General features: G+C 52.0%; 1 protein-coding gene across 2 annotated transcripts; it reads right to left on the bottom strand.

The window, feature by feature from the left end:
• Nucleotides 1-624: 624 nt before the first annotated feature.
• On the bottom strand, nt 625-13,590 carry LOC139061026 (solute carrier family 22 member 7-like). 2 transcript variants are annotated; one of them, XM_070540447.1, is made up of 6 exons: nt 13,402-13,590; nt 10,570-10,927; nt 9,157-9,288; nt 8,179-8,557; nt 7,183-7,603; nt 625-3,122 (listed from the first exon to the last, which is right to left on the bottom strand). In XM_070540447.1, exons 1-6 carry the CDS (start codon nt 13,512-13,514, stop codon nt 2,090-2,092), a joined length of 2,436 nt encoding a protein of 811 aa, XP_070396548.1. In that variant the 5' UTR covers nt 13,515-13,590; the 3' UTR covers nt 625-2,089. The 2 variants fall into 2 exon arrangements, with proteins under 2 accessions (XP_070396548.1, XP_070396549.1); XM_070540448.1 differs by having other exon boundaries at nt 7,183-7,600.
• Between the last annotated feature and the right edge of the window lie 4,049 nt (nt 13,591-17,639).

Here is a 17,639-nt window from a genome sequence, read left to right as displayed (position 1 = left end):
TTCTTTCACGGGCAGTTGTCCGCACTGTGCGGAGAAGTCTTCGGACATCTACCACATGGTGTGGGCCTGCCCATCTAACCCAGCTATTCCCCTCACCCCAACCCCACTCGGGAGGACTGGGAGGCGACCCTCCTCGGCTGCTATGACCAGCAGGCCCATAGGGCCTTGGTCGAGCGCGCCCGGGCAGCGGCCGACGCCACTGGGGTCCCGTACTAGGGATTCCAGCCAGTATTTTAGGGGCCGGGCCCTTAAGGACTGGCCCATGTGCGTGCCTCCGCGTGCTTCTCGTCTGAGAGCAATAAAAGTTTTTCACCACCACCTCACACTCGACGGCTGTTTGACCTCGATCTGATAAGCTTGACACGCCCCGCGGAGAATCCACGGATGTGAATTAGACCAGTTGAAACGGACACTATAGTAGTTTCATTACAATACAGAATAAGAGAGCTATAAATTCTTGATGTTATTCTTCCCACGCATTGTCCTAACCGCTCGTTCAACAACTTTTACTAAACTTGGAAAACCAATCAACGCAACGCTGCTGAGGTGCCACCATGATGTCGTGAGTCACGTGGTTGGTACGATGGCACAGCGGTTTTTTTTTCTTTGCTTCGTCGATTACGCGATATTTCAAGGAGGTTTAATAAGCTTCTCAAGACTTTTCGTATCGAGAAATAACTCGCACACACTCAGAAATTAAGAGAGCACAGGGCAGCCAATCACAGCGAACATCGTTTCTTGTGCGGGAAAATGGGTTATCCGTGCCAAAATTGGAGCTGCACCCAAATAGAAGGCAACAAGTTCGTAGGAAGAATCAACACTTGAAGTGACCGCACAGTCGCCAGAGCTGCAGAGGCGGCTCAGGTTGTAGCCAACGTTCGAAGAGGAGGACTTTGGGCATCACACGGTTCCCTTTGTGGTTAGGCCGACTCTAAGACGAGGCCTACTTGGCTCGGACTCGGCACCCCATACGCTGCACTCTGTGGGCATACTCTGCGTGTTCACGTTAAACACACAAAAGTCCCGATTCCTTAAAAGCGATCTGGCATACACACCCACACAAATGTGCGCGTGTGTGCGCGTGTGCGCGTGCGTATGCGCGTACGTCCTGTTTACACAATATTTTATTTTTGATTAAGATGAGACAAAGCACGCACTAGAATATTGGGGAAAGGATTAAACTCTCAACTGTGGCTATTCTATTGACGATGTTTTCGTAGACTCAAGGGTATGCGTTATTTCTTCACTCCTGCCAGAAGGATGGCACAAATAGGTCTGCAATAGCAGTGTATCATTAACGGAAATTTTAGATTACATATTAATACCTCCTTTTTTCTCGTGGAATAGAGGTTTATTATTCATTGCCTTTCAAGTGAATCAGTGAGCGACATTGTGGACGGCATGAAAAGCGTGCGCTTGTACGTCCTCACCTAAGCTTCAACACAAAGGGTCTAATATGCCCCTGACGCTGGCATAATAGGCGCACACATATAGTTAGAAATACTAAATCCAACAATAAGCAACGCGTATGACACGAAACTTGCTGGCAAACACACCGTTTGCGCAAGGCTTGATGCATGCAGCGAAACCGGCTGTACTCATCATGAAAGGCGTTCTTGACCGAGGTACCAAAGCACAGAGGATACAACTAATGCTAAAAACATCATAAACCAGGTCTACGCTTTAGAAGTTAGTGGTGCCCTGGCGAAATGTCTCTGCTGTTCTAGGGAAGTGTCGAGAACTCCACTACTGAACGGTTTTAGGTCGCACGCTCTTCGGTGCACAGACAAGTCACAGGAAGCAGCCTTTGCTGCGTGTGTAGCGCTATTACGTGTCGATATGGATGAAGTCTGCCTCCCACTCGTGGTTGAACGCTGGACAGAGATACAGAGCTGGGGTAAACAATACGCAAAAGGGAAAGAAACATACTGAATGCCGCGGCGACACGTACAAGAGAGGGGAATTCTTTACGTATACGTTTGAAATTTCAACAATCAGATCGCGAAATTGAAACAACAGTGCGACACATTTCAAACTGCGGGGATTTCAGTTACAGGTCGCGAATAATTTCCCCTCGGGCAAGCAGCCATTAGTCGGTCGATGGACGCGGCTCCGGGAAGCTCTTCGACGAGCTCGACATGCTGTAGCGCTTGAGCTGCGAGATGGCGTCGAACAACGCGTCGGCCACTCGGGCGTCTTTGGTCTCGGGCAGCTGCTCGACCAGCAGCAAGGCCACGATGGCCAGCGACAGGCCGAGCATCTTCCGCACCGCCGGGTCCTGGCCCTCGAAGAGGCTCGTCAGCGCGACGCCGCCCAGAACGCCCGACGAGCAGACGGTGGCGAAGCCCGCGGCGCGATCGGCCGTCGCGTACAGCTCGAGGCTGTAGACGCCGGCGACAGCGAGGTTGACGAACGCGGAGGCCAACACCAGCTCGCCGACGACGACGAGGACGTACGAGTCGCGGCTCGTGAGGGCCAGCTCGACGAGGGCTAGTAGCGCGATGGCGGCGCAGCTCAGCGGGAGACCCAGCGTCAGCGCCCTCTTGCGCTCGCAGCGTCGCAGAAATCGAGCCGCCAGCAGGACGCTCACGGCGCGCGGGATCACCAGGACCGCCGCCCGCCAGGAGGACGGAGCTGGCGAGGACAGATCCCGTTCCGGTTCGCCGCATTCCCACGTCTCGTTCATGATGACGATCTGGCTTAAGAAGACCACCGACAGCGACGCGGTCCTCGCCACAAATCCGGGCAGGACGATCGTGCTGGCAGCGCTGCCAGATTGCAGAGACGCCTCCGTGGTGCGACGTCCTTCGGCCGTCGCGGCGGCCTTGGCATCACGCAGCCGCCGTAAAGCGCCACGGTGCAGTTCGACGTCGGAGCGACGCCCTCCTCCATGAGGGGACGTGGCGTATTGCCTGTCGATGAAGTCGGCGACGCCGCCGGTGACGAGCAGCCACCGCGAGGACTCCCGGACGGCCTGGAAGCTGGTCAGTAGCAGGGAGACCGGCACGAGGAAGGCGAATGCCAGCGTTCCTCGGTCGAACACATGCTCGGCGGCGCTGAGAAGGCAAGGAGCCCAGCCGCAGATAATGCTCGCCGCCATCGCCCCGCAGAGGTAGTCAGTCCTGCGTTATACCGCGGCAGCTTTATCGGGTTCATCACTCGTTCGAGTGTAGACGTGAGGGCACATCGACAGGCGTTTTCGCTGCTTGTCGCGACATGCTCAAGCCATTAAGTGTCGAAACGGCAGTGCGACTTCTGGCAGGAGCGAAGCAAGCGTAGCTTGAAGGGGACCTCTCTTCTCAACAGACAACTGTTCAAGTGGGCTCAACATCGTTCCAGAAGCGCTATTTGCACAGGTCTGGGAGGGGGGTGATGGAGAGGTGAAGTGCTAATCTTACAAGGCGGGGAGGGAGGCGAAGGCCATCCCTCTCCAATTGGATCGGTCTGGGACTCTTAGTGGACAGGGGCTTGAAGGTTGCGCTTTTACATAATCATCATCAACATCAGCAGGCTTTCTATGTCCACCGCGGGATGTAGGGTACTCCCAGCAATCTCCAATTACCGCTATCTTGCGCTAGCTAATTCTAAGTCATACCTGCAGATTTCCACTTTTCATCACATCAACTAATTGTTGGGCGTCTTCGACTGCGCTTACCTTCCCTTAGCACGCCCTTCTATAACTCTAATAGACAACCGGCAGACCGTCCTCCCCATTAAGTGACCTACCCACCTCCATTTACTTTTTCTTTTATTGTCAACTGAAATATCAGGTATACTCATCTGCTCTCTAATCTTCACCACTTTCGGTATCGCCTCTGTCGTGTGGTGACGTCACGACACGGAGAACGCTCAAGCGAGACATTGCGAGATTCCGACACGAGCTCCGGCTCGCTCGGCCACCTGATATGTTCCTGCATCGGCCTCATAACAAGCAGCAGCGTGGGAGTTCACCAAGTGAGCCTGGGCGAGTTCGAAGAATCGCAATGTCCTGCTCTCACGTGACCACGTACTCCCTCCTGACGTCACAACGCGGAAACGTCCTGGAAAATCAAACCGAGAATAGCTGTAGAAAAAGTATTATAATTACATTAGTCAGAGCGCTATATGGGATTTCTCAGTATTTTTTCTATGGTTCACATGCCAAGAACATTCATATTAAGAAAAAAAAGAATGTGTAGTTAGAAATATCCTGTAAGTGTACACCTCTCAAAAGCATGTTCAAGTGTGTACGACTCACAAACAGCATTACGCAGGCTTCCATGTATGCCGATCCTAAGATACGATGCCACAAAGCAAAAGTACCACTTGGAAACAGTCAGCAGGAACACTGCCATCATGCGATACGCGCTTTGTTCACAGCACTACGTTCCCACGTCGCGAACATGCCTACTAGTTCAACGAAGGATATGCTGGAAGCGGTGCTGGCTCTTGAGTCAGTAATACTCTGCTCTACTTCCACATACCCTAAGTAGCATAGCGGCAATTTCTCGCCCACTTGGTCCATTCGGTCGTCCAAAAATGCCCTTAATAATGCAATGGAACTGCGCCGGTATTCTACAGCGTCTTTCTGAACTCAGCCTTTTCCTTCGAGACATACCTTTACAAATTCTAGCCCTTTCGGAGGCCGTTCTCTCACATGGAAGGACGATCCCAGGGTACATCAGACATGCAAATCCGAGTATACCGTCATTTGCAAATGGAACTGCGGTGATATAAATCAGGCGAGAAATACCTCACGTCACCTTACCAGTGCCAGACCTTTGTTCTACCTTCTTGGAAGTCGCCGCTGTGCAAGTGTGCCTAGGAAAACGAAAACTCAGTGTGGTGTCGGCGTATATAAGTCCGCGCAGGAAGGTCTCCATGGAGGCGTTTATAAAGGACCTTTGCATTCGTTGCCCCTCTCCTAGAATAATCTGTGGCGCCTTTAACGCGCATCATTCGCTTTGGGGAGATAAGACTGCAGATTCCCGAGGCAAGGAACTTGTCGCAGCCGCGTATGCTGCTGACTTATGTATCGAGAACGATGGCAAACCGACTTTCTTCAGACTACCAGATTCATGGAGAGCCATAGACCTCCTGATCCATTCTACAGACCTTGTCGTATCGTCAACAACGGCTCCAGACAGGATGGGCAGTGACCACTTTCCGATCTTAACCAACATCACCGGATTTCACACTGCTGGGTGACAATTCTGTGCTGTGACACGCTGGGACACATACAGAGAAGCGTTGGATGACTCCCCTGGTGAGCTGTTCGCAGATGTGCTGTGGAGCAAAAGAGTGGCTACCTCAATGTTGAAACTGCCAGATCATTTCCCTACTCCTGATTTGAAACTAAACAACCTCTGCGCAGAGCGTAGGAGAGCGGAGCGAAAACTAATGAGAAAAACGGGAGATCCATCTGCGAAAACTGAATACAACAGGATAAACGCTGTCATCCGTCGTCACACAAAAAGGTTAAGACGAGTTAGATGGGCTGCTTTCTGTGAGAGTTTGTCGGCATTTACTACCATGACAAGGATATGGGGAGTAATGAATAGCCTATCCGGAAAGATTCGCCGACACAGGCCATTCGAAGCACTTGCTTTGAAGCAAGGAAAAGATTTCCAAACCTTTGCTGAAGATATTGCAGACGTATACACATCTGGCAGATCAGCACGAGTATCGAACCCTCTGTTGTCTGAAGCATTTCATACCATGGATACGCCGTTCACCTTTCGTGAGTTGGATTTGGCGCTTAGCAAATTAAGAAGACGCTGTGCTGTGGGTTCTGATTTGATCAGCAATCAGATGCTGACAAATCTGCCATACGAATGAAAACGAGCCCTTCTGGACATATTTAATCACGTCTGGAGCCCAAGAGAGATCCCAGAAGCGTGGAAGACAGCATGGGTGGTGCCAGTGCTCAAGTCCGAAAAGGATCCTGCAAACATCACCTCATATCGGCCAGTATCGCTAACATCATGCGCATCAAAGTTGAAGGAAAGACTAATATGTACGAGGTTAACAAAGTACCTTGAGCAAGGAAATAGACTGCCATCATGTATGACCGAATTTCGTCCACGGTTGAGTGCCCAGGACAGTGTCTTCGATCTACTAAGCCATATCGAGCACCATCGCGTAGACGACCTTTCCACACTCGCCATCTTTATGGACGTTGCCAAGGCCTACGACTGTGTGCTTCATACAGGCATGATCAACAGACTCCGAGCCATGGGCGTCTCGGGAAATGCTCTTCGATTCGTTTATGAATTTCTCAGTGATCGATGTGTCCAAGTTAAGCTCGGAAGTATAATGAGTGACAAGGGACGAATTTCCCCTCGGCGTCCCACAAGGAAGTGTCCAATCTCACTTGCTTTTTAACGTTGCCATGGCCAGCCTTCCAGATGCCTTGAAAGTAGGTCGGACGGCAATTCAAATGTCCATCTACGCAGATGACATCTGCATTTCGATCTCGGGGTACCGACACAAACGTTTGACCCGGATAGCCCAGGCCGCAATCTCCACTATAGATTGCCACTTATCGACGCTTGGCCTATCTTTATCAGCGGAAAACCCTGCCTTCATGCTCTTCCCAGGAGTGAGACGCAAGTCAACACGTCTAACGCTGAATATCAGAGGGCATTCAATTCTTCGTGCAACTCATGTTCAATTCCTGGGCGTCACCATCGACAACAAGCTACTATGGCGTGGTGCGGTCGAAAGTGTTGTGGCTGCACCAGTGCCAAGAGTCAACGCCCTTCATCGATCTGCTCCGTCCGCCTTACCGGCAGCGGAAACTCCGGCCACAACGAGTGAGATGACTTCAGTACGTCTCACGGAGCCGTTTCTAACGTAGAAGACGCCACGTTGTATCAAGCAGACCACGCGAGGCCGAAAACAGCCACCGCGTCGACTGCCGCCGAGAGTATAACATGGGATGCCACATGAAGCACTCTCCCATCGCGGCTAAAACAGGCAGACGCCTATTAATAAAGGGAGCTTTACGCAATTAGACGGCGCTACAGCGCCCATCAAAAAAGAAGGCCTATAGATATGTGGTGTTAACATTGCAACCCACTGGGAGGCCATCGTGCTTTCGCTGTACTGCCGGCAGTCACAAAAGGGACCGCTGACGTCATGGCCGCCACATTCGGAATATCGTGACTACTCGTCGTCAAAAAAAAATTCGCAATCACCGACCTGCTGGCCTCGTAGGTGACCTCGAACAGAAGAACGATGGAAACGAGCGAGAAGCCATTCAGCGAGCCCGCCACCACCATGCGCAGCAGGACCAGCTGCAGGAACGAGTCCGCGCGCACGGTCAACGCCGCGGCGGTCACCGCGAGCACGGCGCACGCGAGCAGGACCGGCCTGCGACCCGTTCTGTCCGCCATCTTGCCGAGGAAGGGCGCGTACACGACGCCTCCGAGGTAGGTGTAGAGGCGCGCCGCGAGCACCAGCCACGCGTTGGAGCACACCAGGTCCCACTCGTTCAGGGCCGTGAGGACGTCCAGGGGCACGTCGTAGTCCCATTCGCTGCACGGGAGCTCGCCCCGAGGCCCGATGACGACCCCGGGCCACAACGCCGAGGAGGACGCGGAGCCCGATGTGGCCGCTGCTGCTGCGTCGTCCAGAGAGAGAGCGAATTTGCGTGAAGTTATATCGCAGTATCGGCCAACGGGCGAAGCAACAGAGTGTTTTAGTTTAGGGCACGCAAGCGGCATGCGTACACAAGAACTAGGGCCGACGGTACCCCGCATGCGCAGACCCTACGTTTGCGTCTGCGCATGCGCAGAACCGTCGCCCCTGGTTCTTGCGTACGCAAGCCGCTTGCGTCCCCCAAACTAAAGCTATCTAACGACTGCGATTGTGATGCGGGATTTTATGTGATCAACCTCGCGCACTCTCGCGACGTCGGAATCGCGCACCGCATGAACAATCCGTAAGCAGTGCGACCCACCGAAATTTAGACAGATCGCTGGCGCATGTAGTACACCCGTTTCCTTTGAGGGGTCCCTGATCGCTGCATACCTGATCTGTCACCGAATGCTGTCAATGCAGTACTAAAAGAAAGACACAACGCGTGTAGTTTCCCGAGCTTGCGAAACCCCACGAACGTAAACGGTCACCCATTTGGCGATAACGAACTGTCAGCAAACTCGTCAACCGTAAACACGCCTGTGTGTATTTACGCACCCGTGCCGTGCGAGTAGGGAAACCTGTAGACGGTGCATCTGCTGTAGTGGCCGCTGGGATCCACGGGAACGGAGGCGCTCTTCCACGCCAGCGCGCTCTGGTTGGCGAACTCGGGCGGCTGCCTGCACCAGTGGTCCACCGCGTCGACGGGCGCCAGCAGCCGCATCGACTGGTAGTGGAAGGCGAGCGCCCCGAGCGACAGCTGGGCGCAGGCCAAGATGCGCAGCTGGTGCGATCCCTGGCCCAGAATCTCGCTCGTCGACGGCTCGGCCGACGTGAGGCGGTACGACTGCGCGTCGCCGAACGTGACCGTACTCTGTCCGCGCGATTTGCGCTTGGGCGACGGCGACAGCGTGGGGTCCTGGCCATCGTAAGAGACCTGCGCATGCACATGCCAGTTCAGAAAAGAAAATCAAAGGCACCTCAGGAGGCACGGGTTCAAATTGCGCCGCTTCCATGCTTGCCGCGATATCTGGAGGAATTGCGGACCACGTGGTGTAACAGAGTGATCAAATGGTTGCGTCATCGGCCAATCGTTCCACGAACACACGCGCTCGTCCCTATGCGCTCCGTCTCTACAACCCCGTGCGGTGCCGCAAAGGCAAGGGCTCGTTATCAGCCACTCAGTAAACGAGCCTATTGCGCGCGTTCGGAGAAGGGAAGAGAACTCTCCCACTGCGTGCTGCTAATACTTCCGGCAAGCTTCCTTTAAATCTTCGTCGCGCTGAGAGAGGTTACCGGGTGACAATGAATGAGCCTTTCTCCGGATTCTCTATCCTGGTTTGCTGTCGCGACCCGTAATTTTCGCTTCAGTGCCCGGAGTCGGCGAGGCAGAGTACGGCTACCTAGTTGATGATAGTGACCGAGGATAGTACGCAATGACCATGCAGTATGCACCAACAACCGGAAGGGCCCAGGGTCTACAAATCGTGATACAAATATATTATCGAACTATACAGCAATCTTTTCCTGGCTTACCGCCGGTGACGGCACCTCCAAAGACGGCGGCATCACCAGCCTGTCATCCTTCTCGATCGGGGCGTAGCCGGACACTGGTCGACTCTGGTCCAATACATTCTCGAACTCGTCCACATCTCGCATATCAGTGGCCTGTGAAAGTGCACAAAAAGGAAAAAAAAAGAACTGGACGTAATATCCAAGTATAGTCAGACACATCTTCGGATGGCAACCGAAGCTTTAAAATTCCCAACGAGCGAGCCGCCCCCGCTTCTAAGTCATCAAGCATCATGTCGCCGTTATATTGGTGTCAGAAGTGCTAAATTAAAACAACAGGAAGAGTGACAACAATATATCTACAATATATCTGCGTAGACAGACAGACAGACAGACAGACAGACAGACAGACAGACAGACAGACAGACAGACAGACAGACAGACAGACAGACAGACAGACAGACAGACAGACAGACAGACAGACAGACAGACAGACAGACAGACAGACAGACAGACAGACAGACAGACAGACAGACAGACAGACAGACAGACAGACAGACAGACAGACAGACAGACAGACAGACAGACAGACAGACAGACAGACAGACAGACAGACAGACAGACAGACAGACAGACAGACAGACAGACAGACAGACAGACAGACAGACAGACAGACAGACAGACAGACAGACAGACAGACAGACAGACAGACAGACAGACAGACAGACAGACAGACAGACAGACAGACAGACAGACAGACAGACAGACAGACAGACAGACAGACAGACAGACAGACAGACAGACAGACAGACAGACGGACAGACAGACAGACGGACGGACGGACGGACGGACGGACGGACGGACGGACGGACGGACGGACGGACGGACGGACGGACGGACGGACGGACGGACGGACAGACAGACAGACAGACAGACAGACAGACAGAAAGACCGACAGACCGACGGACCGACCATGGCACGTGGCAAAAGTGAGGCAGCCGCCATAAAGATTTATGCAAAAATTACTATAGAGAACTCTGACATAGCGATTGTTTGATCTACAACGAGAATACTGATGAATACTAAAGTTAGGTGGGCGAATGAGATTAAGAAGTTAGCAGGAACGACATGGCCACAATTAGTACATGACCGGGGTTGTTGGAGAAGTATGGGAGAGGCCTTCGCCCTGCAGTGGGCGTAACCAGACTGCTGCTGCTGCTGCTGCTGCTGCTGCTGCTGCTGCTGCTGCTGCTGCTGCTGCTGATGATGATGATGATGATACTGGGCATCGTCTAATGTTCGTGTTTGTGTGAGTTGCATGTTCTTGTGACCGACCGACCGACCGACCGACCGACCGACCGACCGACTGCTGCACTAGCCCCGTGTCCTTAAACTGGGCCACGACGACACGTCCAGACATCGAGAAAACGTGCTCACTGCCGCCATGTCCGGCTCCGTGGCAGCGTGCGTGATGCCGGTGCTCTCCGAGGCCTCGGCAGCCAGCGCGATGGACCCGAGTTTCTTGTCCCTAATGACGCTGCTGCTTTTGCCGCACGGCCCGGCCGCACCGCGGGTTGTGGTCGTCGTGGCGTTCTCGGGAACAACCTCGGGCACCGGCGTCGAAGTGGCGCTGCGGGTGGCGGCCAGGTCGGCTCCCGGGTCGATCGAGATGGTCGTCGACGACACGGCCTCCTTAAGGGGCGTGGATGCGTTGGATGGCAAGAGCATGCTCGCCTCGGAGACACGCGATGTTGACGGTGTTGGCGTCTCACCAGCATGCCTCTTCTTCGATTTTCTGCAACGGGGCGATCGGACGACGCCTTATCAGCATGTGCACTCCTCTGAGCAAAAGTTGCGCTAAAGCCGATTTTCATTTGCGCATTTTAATGTAGCTTGAATTTGGGGATCGCAGTCGAAATTTGGCGTTGAGATCTTTCCAGAAAAGCCCGTCACTTTCATCTTGTGAACCTGAATTACGAATTGATTCCGTTTCTCCACAAGCCTGTGGTATGCGACTCAACAGAGAAGTGCCACACTGAGAACGACCCCGCCCCCGTAGCTTTACCGTTCTTTCCTTTTTCATCCCCTCGTCTTCCTCATTTAAGAGCGTAACCCTCTCTCCAAAAACAATTTCTGGCTATGTCTGTGCTCACGGGTGCATGGCTTGGCACGGCACGTGGCAAAAGTGAGGCTGCCGCCATAAAGATTTATGCAAAAATTGATATAGAGAACTCTGACATAGCGATTGTTTGATCTACAACGAGAATACTGATGAACACTGAAGTTAGGTGGGCGGATGAGATTAAGAAGTTTGCAGGGACGACATGGCCACAATTAGTACATGACCGCGGTTGTTGGAGAAGTATGGGAGAGGCCTTTGCCCTGCAGTGGGCGTAACCAGGCTGATGATGATGATGATGATGATGATGATGATGATGATGATGATAATGATGATGATGATGATGATGATGATGATGATGATGATGATGATGATGATGATGATGATGATGATGAGAATACTGGGCATCTCCTAATGTTCGTGTTTGTGTGAGTTGCATGTTCTTGTGACGTTTTTCGTCCAGCTTTAACTTTCCTAAGTTCCAAGAAATCGTATTTCGCTATACCGGCAGAGAACAATTTTCTACGTACATGCATAATCTATGCGAGTTCTTCCGTACATGGCAAAAAAAATTAATATAATAAACTTTGCATGGCCGTTTAAAGTCAGAAGAACGAAGCCGGACAAATCCTTTTACTGCCCATCATTCACTCACTCACTCACATACTCATCACTCGCCCATCATACTGACTGAACCACAACGCTTACTGGTGGTTCAGTCAGCCCGGGAACACGTCGCCGTAGGCACTAGCACCAGAGTTTCCTCCATTTTCTTAAGATACTATGAGCTACGCATGGCCTCCAAAAAAGCGTGCTGGAAGTAGCTCGAGCGATCTCGAAGGCCACGAGATATACCGGACCCAATAAACTTCCGCAGTCGTGTAATCGCAGTGGAGTTGGCTGAGAAAGAACCGGCTTGTTTTATTCTGCATCTGATGAGCGGAGTGTCTCTTTCTTACATTTTCAAATAAAATAATTGCGATTCGTGCCCTAAAGACCTGCGCATATAATTTCTCCTGTGTTTTACGGCAAACTTATAAATTTGTGATTAACTCTAAACAAAAAAGCGGTGGAAATCTATGGGCCCTGTTCATACATAGTCTAAAGAGTCCGAAGACGCGATGACGGTTGCACGAAGTAATTTTGGCTTCTGTGATAGAGGCGGGCGCAGATTTTAAAAAAACTTCACATAGAAACCGGTGCTGCGCTTGTCCGATAATGGCGATTTGCATCGCGATTAGAACCCCTGTTGCATCTGCGAAAGAACCGTACCTCTTAAGTGCTAAGTGCCAAGCCCTATCTTCGAGAACGTTGAGGCGAGCCTGTTTTTCGACAGTGGTCGCGTGTATCATGGGTAGGTTAGGCGACGGTCCACTTGATGATTGCGCTGCATGTTATCATAGGTTCATTTCTATAGTTGATCTGTGGAGATATTATGCGTCAAAAATGGCGTTTTGTTGTATATTCAAGACAAGATTACGCCACTTTTTTTCTACGTTTGCCACTGGTCATCCCTGTGAATCTGCAACCGGGTTCTGGGGAGGGGCCGGAGGAAGGAGCAGGGGACTGTTGCTCTCTCGTTGGTTCGTCCATTCGTTCGGGCTACTCGCATACTTTGCCAATGGTCATCGATGGTTTCTACGCATATTGTTTTTTCAATAAACGCAAGAATTAAGTATGACGACGAACGAGGCGACCCATCTAGCTGAGGATGAGGAAAGGAGAAAAATTATTAGCGGAGGGTGAGGGTCAGTGTGGAGAGGGGTAAACTTTTACCAGGTGAGGATGAGGCTGACGTGAGAAGGAATCATGTGTTGGGTTTGGCAGAAAAAAAAAAGATCATTTGCCCAGCTCTGTTGGCGAGTGGTTTGGTCTGAAAGAAGCGAGAGATTAATGTTTCTTAAATTTCAGTAAGCCCGTGCTTAGATAAAATGGGCTTGATCCAGCGCCGTGCGTGAACTGCGAAGAACGCGACGTTGTTACGAACGTTGTTTTTTACAGCAGCTGGAAAACAAAATTGTTCGCAAATTCGAGATATAGCAGACGACTACTCCTGATTGCCCCAGCAGGGCGCCAGGCGGCATCCGAGGTTGTGGCACCATGGTGATTACACCATCGAAATTAAAGGACCCAGTAACGCAGCAGCTCACCTCCTCCTGGACGTTGCCGAGGTCATCGTGCCGGCCCGGGAGCGACTCCGATGGCGCTTCAGCGCCTTGGAGTCTTTTCCTTCTGCCTTGGAGTACGTGCCTCCTTCGCTCATGGTGCCAGCTAGACGCAAGGAGACGTTCTTCTCGGTCGAGGAACTCGATCTCGGCGAAACGCGAAACGGCTTTCGATTCAACTTCTTCTTCTTCGTAACCTTCTAGGCACGTGTGCCCTCTGCTAAGGCACGCGGAAGCTTTGGCCCACATACAGTTCCAAAAATGCATGACATTTCTCTGGTTAACCTCCCTGCCTTTCCTCTTCATTCTCTCTCTCATGACATTTCTAGTACGAAGCCCCTTGCTGCGGCACTAGCTTTTGTTTTCCTTATATACAATCATACTGTCTCAGAATACTCGAGAATATACTTTTTGTGTCCCTCTGTTGTGCTTCGCACTGCACCAATTAACCTATGGTCACTGCACTTTACCCTACCTAACCCTTCTGCATCCTGCACTATGCTCGGATGTGCAGAAAGTATGAAATATATTTCGTTTCTTGTGCCTCCATTAAGGCTTTTCCAGGTCCACTGCCTGTTACCTCGATTCCTGGAGAAAGTATTCATTATTCGGAGCCTATTCCTTTACGCGAATTCTACCAACATCTCTGCTCTAGTGTTCATAGAATCGAATCCGTAGCTGCCAATTGCTCGTTTCGCAGCCTGCTTTTAGTCCACTTTTGCACTGAAGTCGCCCATGACTACAGTATACTGCGTTTGCACCTCTCGTCACTAATTCAGCATCTTCATCAAACTATTCTATTCCTTCATCATCGTGAGTGGAGGTTGGAGCGTAGTATGGTATGGTATGGTATGAATAACTTTATTTAGGTGCTGAGGGATCAGTCTGGGACTGATGCGGGCCGCTCCCACGTCGGTACAGAGAGGCCGAGCCCCTCTGCCGTCACACGGGCCCTCTGGACAGCCCTGAGTTGGTCCGCCAGCACTTCAGTGTTTAGCATCCGATGCCACCACTGTTCACCTCGAAAACCATCACCTGCCAACACCAAGCAGCGCCAAAGCATGTGCTCTAAATCGAGCAAACCCCCACACTTACTAAAATAGACTGAAACCCCACAGTCCGGATTAATTTTATTCATGATGACCGGGTTAGGGTACGTTCGTGTCTGCAGAAGCCTTAATGTAACCGCCTGCGGCCTATTTAATTTAGGATGTGGCAGCGGGAATGCCCTGCACCCCAAGTAATAGCGCTTGGTGATTTCAGTGTTCTACTGCCTTTATTCTATACCTCCCATATTCAGCTTTATTACTATACGACTGCTACCCTCACATCAACGCTGTAAAATTCAATTTCGCCCACTATGTCCTTCTGGATCAGAGGACGTCGCCGTTAGTCAGCACTGTCGGGTCTTCTAACCTCACTAACGCCACTAATATGCCAGACAATGCCTGGTAATTCCTCATTCGAGAGGGTTCGCGCGTTGCAAGGTTCTATTTCCAGTGGTGACCTGTCCATATCCAGAGATTCTTAGCATCCTCTGCCGCGTCACAGGTCTGACCGCCGCCTTAGTCAGATGCGCGCGCAGCCGCCGAGGATTGAGGGCCGCAGCTTAATTGCAGGAGTCGTGGTGCAGGTAGTGACCGCGTACTGTACCAGGGAGGCCAATTCTTGTTCTGATGAGGGAGAGCCTTTCGATGAAGCTCAGCGGACCTTCGTGCTCCTGCACGAAGGCCCACTAAGCGAGTCCAGTTTAGCCCCACCAGCTCTCGGCAATTTTCTTTTTTGCCTGTGTCGGTAACGCGATAAAGCATAATGAATGATTGCAGGGCGCCGTTTGTGTGTATTTCACTGGTTGATACCTGGTTGTTTGTGTCGACGAGTGCTTTTTTCGTACAAGCGTAATTAGAGCAAGGCGACGCTGTGCCACACACGTTTCTTGAATGGCGAACTTGAAATATGTGAACGCGAAACACCTTGCTACTTCAACTACGACACGTTTGGTACTTTGTTACATTTCACTCTTTTTTTTAGTTAAAGCTGAAGACACTTTGCTTCTCGACCATCGTGATCGCTCGGCGATGCTTACAGGCTTCCACTTATTAAGCAGTTAGTACTCGCTTGGAGCTCACCAGAAGCGTTACACGAAGGGGGGGGGGGGGGGCGCACGTGAGCGCGCGTCTCTGTCTAGTGCGGCCATGCGCCGCCCGCACCGAACCTTGGAGGTAGTGCAAAGGTTTGGCGAGCCGAGATGGCTGGCCGTTGACCGCACGCTGTCTCCACGAGCGCAGAGTGCTGAAGGCCGCGTAATAAGCGCGTCGAAGGGGAAGTCGGCAGAAGCGTTCGCTTTGGCCACTTGCACACTCCATCCCACTAAAGCCCCTACATCCACGCGCCACCGCCGACCAAGCTAAGTACCGCCAACCTACCCTCCTCCTCCACGCTCCTCTCCCACTCACCCCCTCAGCTTCCGGCGTCAAGCGGAACTTACGTAGCTTCAGCTTCCTGTTCCGAGTGGAAGTGGCGCTATGTTTTTAGCGTTGTTTACTTTCGCGTCTACGGAGAGGCTTTAATTGCACCAGCTGCGGTTGAAACTGTTAATGCGATTCCATCCAAGAACCACCGCCTATTGTAATCGGCGATCTGGTCGTGTTCGCTGCTTCGCGTCAACCTGCGACGGGTTGTGCCTCGAGAGACAACGTAGAGTGGAATACAGTGCCTGGGTGCTTGGAGACCGCTCCCGTTTTTCGTGCATTTGGAAAACAGCGACCGCAAACTACTACTTCAGCGGAATACAACAGCTTGTCCACCTTTGAATTCTTCTTGTTTTGAAGCATACATCCCCTTCAGCCAGCACGTAGGAGGGACTTTAGTGAAGGAGTTCGCGACGCCAATTTGTACGGCAGACGCATAGAGTTTATGCTGTTGATTCTGAGGTTGAACTTGTCTCGTACGGCAGATTGAAGGTAACGAACGTCCCAAGTGCGTGCACTGCGTGAAGAACTGCAATGACGTGAAGCTATGAAATATAACAAGTTCAAATTTGCGTGGAAGGCATTCAGTGACATGGTTAAAGCAAGTGTGCTTTTCTTGTGGGATATGCGCGGAGGTGTGCAGTGAATCGGTGCGTGCGCGCGTGTTGTAACGCGTGCAAAGGTGTACGGCGAATTGTGTTAGTGTTGTGACGCGAGCAGATGTGTACGGCGAATTATGTTCGTGTGTTGTGCCCCAGCCCATGGCTCTCCGCACTTTGTCAGAGAAAAGGGACGACAGGCAAAGCGTGCGGGCGCAGCGTACGCAAACAAGCACGTAGATGCACACGAATGGCTTGGTGGAATGGCTAGAGCGAGCTACTCAAATTAGCACCGGTTGCTAAGCACGGGCGTCTCACCATCGTCTGCAATCACAGTGGAAATTCTCGCAGCGCAACTCCGGGAAGCGTAAACGCCGGAACCGGAAATCTTAAAACCGGACATGCCGGAACCGGAAATGCCGGAAGCGGAAATGCCGGAACCGGATTTGGTGTGAGGGGAAAAGGCGGTTGGCGGTACTTAAGAGAGCGGCGGTGGCGCGCGGATAGAGGGGCTTTACATCCCACCAGCGTCGCGAAATCACGTGTTCTCGGTCATCGAGCGAGATCTGTTCCGTGTTCGCCCGAGCACGCGTGAAACCGTGCTTGCCAATTAGTGAGCGAATGTTTACTGCAAATGTACGACCGATAAACCTACGAACTTTAATTCGTGCAGTTGTGCAATACTTTGTGCACAACTTTCATTTCTCTCCGAGGGGCGGCACAGTTGGAGTGAAGTTAAAGGTGCATACAGTGGCAGCACAGAACGTTCATACTGGGAATTTAAAAAAAAACGCTCACAGTTCCTTCACCGCCCGATTGATGGCCGATCCCACAGAGTGGGTTGCGTCATTTCACTAGGAAACAAGAACAAAGCACGCTTGCTCTCAACTGCCGGCACTCGTCACGTGACTGCGTGCCCTGGCGGCCGTTGAGGGAACTCTGTTCGCGAGTGTCGTTGGGTGCGTGACATCACGCGAGCTTGTTCATTGCCAGTAGTACTGCAATTTCTGCCCATAAATCTACGAACATTACCTCGCGTAATATTTGCTGATCGCTATCAATGCTTCGCCTTTGGGGCGTAACTGCGACTTGCGCGCAAGATTCACCCGGACTTCATGCCAGGGCACCAGAAACTCACTGGAGAAGCAGACAC

This window comes from Dermacentor albipictus, chromosome 6 (assembly GCF_038994185.2).
Source record: "Dermacentor albipictus isolate Rhodes 1998 colony chromosome 6, USDA_Dalb.pri_finalv2, whole genome shotgun sequence".
Classification (NCBI taxonomy): Eukaryota; Metazoa; Arthropoda; class Arachnida; order Ixodida; family Ixodidae; genus Dermacentor; species Dermacentor albipictus.
Note: the sequence above shows the minus strand (reverse complement) of the source record. Positions and strands in the feature narration are given on the sequence as shown.